The 6,000-nt window shown below is 60.1% G+C and overlaps 1 protein-coding gene across 1 annotated transcript; it reads right to left on the bottom strand.

Moving 5' to 3' along the window:
• Window positions 1-3,710, bottom strand: WNT10B (Wnt family member 10B). The gene is made up of 4 exons (XM_054590866.1): window positions 3,637-3,710; window positions 3,242-3,504; window positions 1,113-1,486; window positions 1-459 (listed from the first exon to the last, which is right to left on the bottom strand). Exons 1-4 carry the CDS (start codon window positions 3,708-3,710, stop codon window positions 1-3), a joined length of 1,170 nt encoding a protein of 389 aa, XP_054446841.1.
• Between the last annotated feature and the right edge of the window lie 2,290 nt (window positions 3,711-6,000).

Below are 6,000 nucleotides of genomic sequence, written 5' to 3'. Positions count from 1 at the left end.
TCACTTACACACGTTGACCCACTCTGTAACCTTGCATTCATCACACAGCACGTAGCAGCACCAGTGGAAGCGACAATGGCAGCGCTCAACTCTTGTCTGCCGGAGCACGTTGTGCCCACGGCCACAGCACAGGCTGCCACAGCCATCCAGCAGGCGACTGGTCTTGTTGCAGGCCCGGCCTCGTGTGCCGGGGGAGCCCACGGTGGGGTCTCGCTCACAGAAATCAGGAGACTTCTCAAAGTAAACCAGCTCTCCTGAGAGGCGACGGGGACGCAGGCGGGGCTGGAAGGCTCCGGAGTTGCGGTTGTGGGTATCAATGAAGATGGCCCTGCCCAGTCGCTCCCTCAGTGCTGCCCCCACTGCCCGGAACTCTGGGGCCGCCCTCCAGCAGGTCTTGAACTGGCAGCTGCCTGACGTGCCATGGCACTTGCATTTCCGCTTTAGGTTTTCAGTTACCACCTGGAGCATTAGAGGGGGAAGAGGTGAAGGAAAGGGCAGCACATGGATGGAGCACAGAGGCACAGAAGAGGGGAGGGAACAGGGAGGCACAAGGAGGGACAAACAGAGGCAAGAAGGACTAAATGACCGTGGAATATCAGAAGAAAAGCAGGCGGGCTGATAGCCCAACTCCCTCATTTTATAGTTGGAGAACTGAATCCAGAACAGAAGGATTTGCCGATCGTCAGGCACTAGCTGGTCACAGAGACTCAGGTGATAACTAGCTGGTAACAGGACTCAATTCCAGTTGTCCCGACTCCCAGTCCAGTGCTCTTTCCAGAGTGAGCACTGCTAAAATGGGGAGTCTGCGCCCAGAGCACTCCTAACTTCCATAGGGAAGACAGCTGTCCTAATAGCTACCATGCAATGAGGACCTGTCAAGGACAAGGGGCTCCGCTGGGGGCCCTACTTGCTAGCCCACTCTTAATGGCGTTGGAAGTCAGGTATCCTCAGACTCTCCTTACAGAGGCAAAGCGAGGGTAAATTCATTGCTCAAGGCCACCCAGATGCTGACAATCACCCATCATATCTCATCCTCTTACTGTGCTGTGCCTCTCAAACTCTAGCCAGGCCTAGAAAGCTAGTGAGACCCGGGCCAAGTTACACATACATACCTGTCGCCCCACCCTGTTGTTGTGGATTCGCATTCGTGCCTGGATGTCCCGGGGAGCTTCCCTGGAATCCAAGAAATCCCGAGAGAACTTCTCTCCAAAGTCCATGTCATGGTTACAGCCACCCCATTCCCATGTGTCCTGGGGGCTAGGACTGGGGCTTGAGCTGGGGCCTGGGCTGGGCAAGGAGTGGGGGAAACTCTTGCCTCGCGACAGTGCCTGCAGCTGCAGCAGTTTGGCCCTCAGCCGGTCCTGCTCGCCACTGCCCTTCCAGCCGCAGCCACAGCTCACCAGCTTGCCCAGGCTGCAGGCGGTGGCTACCGCGTGCATGACCCCAGCAGCCAGCATGGAGAAGGAAAAAGCACTCTCACGGAAACCTGGGGATTAAAGGGTGTGATAGTAGGGGTAAGGGTGACAGGCAGCTGCGAGTAGGGAGGCAGGGGGAAATAAACAGCCACCCTCCAATTCCAGAAATTCCTAACTGAATCCTGACCCTGCCATTACTAACTGAGTAATTTGGGGGAACATAGGATAAGAAGAAAGGAAACCGAAAGGGCAGAGCCTCAGTTTCCTCATCTATAAAGCGAGAGGATGAGTTGAGATGATCCCCGAGGCCCGTCCCTGCTCTGTAAGTCTGGGATGCTCAGGTGAGGATGAAAGCGCCAGCCTAGAGGGAAAGACCCCTGGGGGTGGGAGAGGACTAAAAGGGAGTCCCTGTGGTCTTTGAAGATGTGTTCACTGAGCTCTACATCTGAAAGCCTTAGAAATTCCCCAGCCCTTCAGGGAGCTGGGGTGGGTTGAAGCAGAGCCATTGGGGTTTGTTTTTTTTTTCCCCTTTTTCTTCAGGGTTATTTTAATCAGCCTTTTAACAACATATCCTCTACCACCTCAAAACCCCAAAGCGCTGGAGCTGTGGAGCTGTCCTTCACCTTTCCGGTTTCTCGTTTTATATTTGTCCTTAAGATTGCCCTTTATGTTTATCTTAACCTGCTGTTACTCTATAAAATGTGGGGAAGGGTAGAGGGGTGGGGGTGATTTTCCCTAAGGCCCTCTTAAAATGTTGGCTCCTTTGTTTTGTTTTTGGGGTTACAGAGGCTCAGGATGACAAGCCTTTCCCAGCCTCAGATGGATGTGCTTCTCATTTGGGCATCAAAGCCTTCCCCTACAGCAGTTCTGTGGAGAAAAAGGGGATCCCTCACTTCCTTTTAGGCAGGGGCTCCCTGGAGCCCCGAGAGGATGAGAAACAGCAGCTCCTTAGGGGCCAGGCCTTTCCCACCCTAGGATGCAGGTCTCCTGGCCCAACCTCCTGATACCCCCCCAACCCCAACCCTCCAGGGGTGAAGCTGTTTGCACACGTCTTGGGAATTCCCCCACAGATGGCAGCTGCTTATTAACCCTGTAGTCCCCAAAGTACTGCCCCCACCCTTGAGCTGAGCCCAGGATGGATCATTACACCTCCAAGGAGTAAGCTCAAGAATGGCCTGGCAAGAGGCAGCAATGCTTCCCAGACCATGCCTTCCAGACCAGGCCAGCAGTGACCTGTTCTCCACCCTTCCAGCCATTCCTCACCTGCTCAGGTGGGAGCCACCTGGGGCCCCCACAGCACAGAGGAGGGGGCTGCTCCCCTGCTTCAAAGCCACCAGGGTCTTTGTTCCCAGCCTCAGCTCCTGGGAACCCCAGCAATTAGGAGAATAGGTTTAACCCTTAAACGGTTAGGGGCGGCACCCCACCTCCACTGAGGTTCTGGGGACACCAGCCTGGGCTTGTCCCTCTGAAAGAGAGGGGGGTGAAAATTGGGGGAGTGAATGGGGGGTGTTTGAAGCTTCCAGGGCTGGGGGCATCTCTTGCTCACAGGTGCAACCCAGATCCAGCTGGGTGGAAGCAGGAAAAAGGGGGGCCTTAGGGTAGGGGAGCAGAGACCCAGCTGCCTTGCCGGCAGCGAGCAGGTGGAAGTCAGAGAGCAGAGGCCCAGACGGGTGACCACCCCAGCTCCTAGAGGCTGGAAGGGGGGGGGGGAATTCCCGGAGAGGCCTCTCCCGAGTCGTGAACCCGTCCCTTCCCGCCTCCGCTCGCCTTGGCCTGCCCCCCATCCCCACCCCCGCGGCGGCGCAAATCCATCCGGCCAGGCTCACCACGCTTGAGGATGGCGCTGTGGTGCGGCAGGCGGCCGCCGCCCTCGAGCGCGGAGCAGTTCCAGCGCTGGTCTCGCAACTGGTGCTGACACTCGTGGACCGCGATGTGCAGGCCCTGAAGCGCGGATGCCGTCACGTCGGGGCTGCGCAGGCACAGGCCCAGCTGTCGCTTGCTCAGGCCCGACAGCGTCAAGCACACGGTGTTGGCAGTCAGCGGCGGCTCGCCGGGCAGCTTCAGGCCCAGAATCTCATTGCTTAGGGCCCTGGAACGGAGAAGGCGTTTCTGGGTCTGTGGTCCAGGCCTCGCGCCCCCTCCGACTCCTCCCGCCCTGGGGCGGTGCTTCCAGCCCGGGCTGGGTTGCGAGGGAGGCTGGACGACAGGGGGAACTGCTCACCGACTGCACAACGCCAGCAACAGAAGACCCGCGAGGCCCCAGGGCGGAGGCCGCGGCCGGGGCTCCTCAGGCATGTCGAAGCCCGGGCCCGAAGGCCCCGGTGGACAGATCGATCAGGGCCTGCGGGACAGGGAGACTTAAGGAGGGTTCCGGAATAGGGTGGCTCGCCTGGCCAACCAAGGATGCCCAACTTTGGGCTCCTAACTCACCAGTGTCACCCCACTGACCCGTCTCATCGCTCCCCAAACGACAGTTAGAATCACCCCTTGACTCCTAGAGTCCCTGGGCCCTGGAAGAAGAGTCGGGGCCTCGCAGCTGGAACTTAATGGATCGCCTCTGGAGCCGACCCAGCCGGACATAATGCCAGGCACACGGACACACTCACGTTCAAAGTCAGACATACGTACTCACAAACACCGCTCCACCACCTCACCCACCGCTCCCTCTTCAAGGGCCCCACGACTTCACGACTCGCTTCCTCCGCCCAACACAAGCTTCACGCCCTCACAACGCTAAGGGGTGGGATTGGGAGGGGGTTCCCCACTACCTACAGCGGGTGAGGTGGGGGTGGGGTGGGGAGAGTGTCTCCTCCAGGTGCCGTCGAGGGCAGGCAGCCTCCGGGAGAAGGGTGAAAGAATGGGTTCCCCACCGGCTCTACCCGCCCTTCCTCCGCAGTCGGGAAAGAGGGGAGCCTCCAGGTGCGGCAAAGACAGGGAGGGGACCTGGTTGCCGCCTGCAAGGGAACGCGCAGCGCAGTCTGACTCTTCCTCGTCCGCCACCGTTCCCAACCACACGTTCCCCACCTCCGCGCGTCGCCCACCTGACCCTCACAGGTCCTAACCTCAGTCCCCACCCCTTTGCTCTCCCGTTCAAATCTGGGGGCATTCCTTTATTTGCTGGGTCTTTATCGCTGGCAATATCTCTGGCTCTCTCTCTCTCTCTCTGCATCTCTGTGCCCCCGTGGGCGGATGCGTGTCTGTCTGACTACCCATGTGCGTGTCTCGTCCCCGTGTGCGCGTCCCTGCCCTCCCTGCTCTCCCTGCTTTCCCGGTTCCGATTACCTCCAGCTGCTCTGGCGCGGGGTCGGCCACAGGCGTGGGGTCCGGGGGGCCTTGGCTCAGGCTGCTCAAGCCGTGGGGAGAATGAGTCGGGCTCTGCCCCCTCGGCAGAGCCGCATTCTTCCAGGGCAGGGCCACTCCTCTTCGCCGCTTTCCCAGCGCCGCCGCGGCCGCCGGGAAGAAGGGAGGGAGGAAGGGAGGGAGCGACCGAGAAAGCTAGCGAGAGGGCCAGCAAAGAACTGGGGGCTCTGGCTCTACTCGCGCGGAGCGTACGGGCGGCTCTGCCGCGGCTGACAGAGCTGCAGCCCCTCCCCGAGCCCGGGGCATCCCCACCCCGCTCCTCGTTGCACACCCCCCCCCCTTGACCCGGGGAGCGCAGTCGCTCCCCCTCCTCCCAGCGTGTACACACACACACACACACCCTCTCCCCCGACGCCCGGGTTCAGGCTTGGCCCCACTGAAGGGGAAGGTGGCCAGAGTTCCTCTCACCTGCTCTGGAGTCGCCAAGGCTGCAAGGAGGGTGCAGTGAGCCCCCCTAGGGAGTCAGGACCCTGGTCCCAGGTGGTCATGTCTCTTTGCCTCAGTTTCCCCACGGAGCGCTGGATGGCCCTGGAGGATGCCTTTGACAAGACGAAGAGAGAGCTGAGAACCGACTTTCCTGTTTGGGCAGTTTCGTGTAGAGCCCTCAGCAAGAACGCACCGCAGGGCACTGGGAGCCAGCGGGAGTTCCCTTCTGGGTGGCTTGGCTTCTGCCCACCTCTGAGCCCTGCGCCTGCCCCTTGGGAGGGGTCAGCTTTGGCCGCAGAGTTTGGCCCTAGCAGAGGCTCCAGTAATCCTAAAGATCTTCAGCTGCCCCATCTTTCCCTTGGCTTGCAAGCAACCTTGCCGCGGAGATTTCCTTCCCCTTCCCGGTCTGCACTTTGGGTGGCCCATATTCCTGCTCTGCTCACAGACTTGCTTCCCGTGAAATGAAGAGGACTTCAGGATCCCAAACTGAGCTCAGCCTTAGGACAACCAGGGACAGAACCTGCTCTTGGGGGAGCACAGCTGAGGCAAACCACCTTAGGGAGCTCCAGTGGCAATGAAGGGGTTAGGTGCCACTGCACTGTTGCCTGACTCACCCTCCCAGCTCTAACCACCGCGGGCTATTTTTGCCAGAGAGGGGCCCCAGGCTTCCCAGCCGCCCCCCTGCCCCTGCCAGACCGCAGCCCAAGGCACGGCTGGCCCTGAGAGACCAAGGCTGGCAAGTTGACTCAGAGACAGGCCCCCCAGGGAAGCAGAGCCACGGGGCTGAAACCCACAGCCA

The sequence above is a fragment of the Pteronotus mesoamericanus genome, unplaced genomic scaffold (genome assembly GCF_021234165.1).
Source record: "Pteronotus mesoamericanus isolate MK-2021 breed Mesoamerican mustached bat unplaced genomic scaffold, CSHL_Meso_final scaffold_21, whole genome shotgun sequence".
In the NCBI taxonomy this organism is placed as follows: Eukaryota; Metazoa; Chordata; class Mammalia; order Chiroptera; family Mormoopidae; genus Pteronotus; species Pteronotus mesoamericanus.
This window is presented reverse-complemented; position numbering and strand designations above follow the sequence as displayed.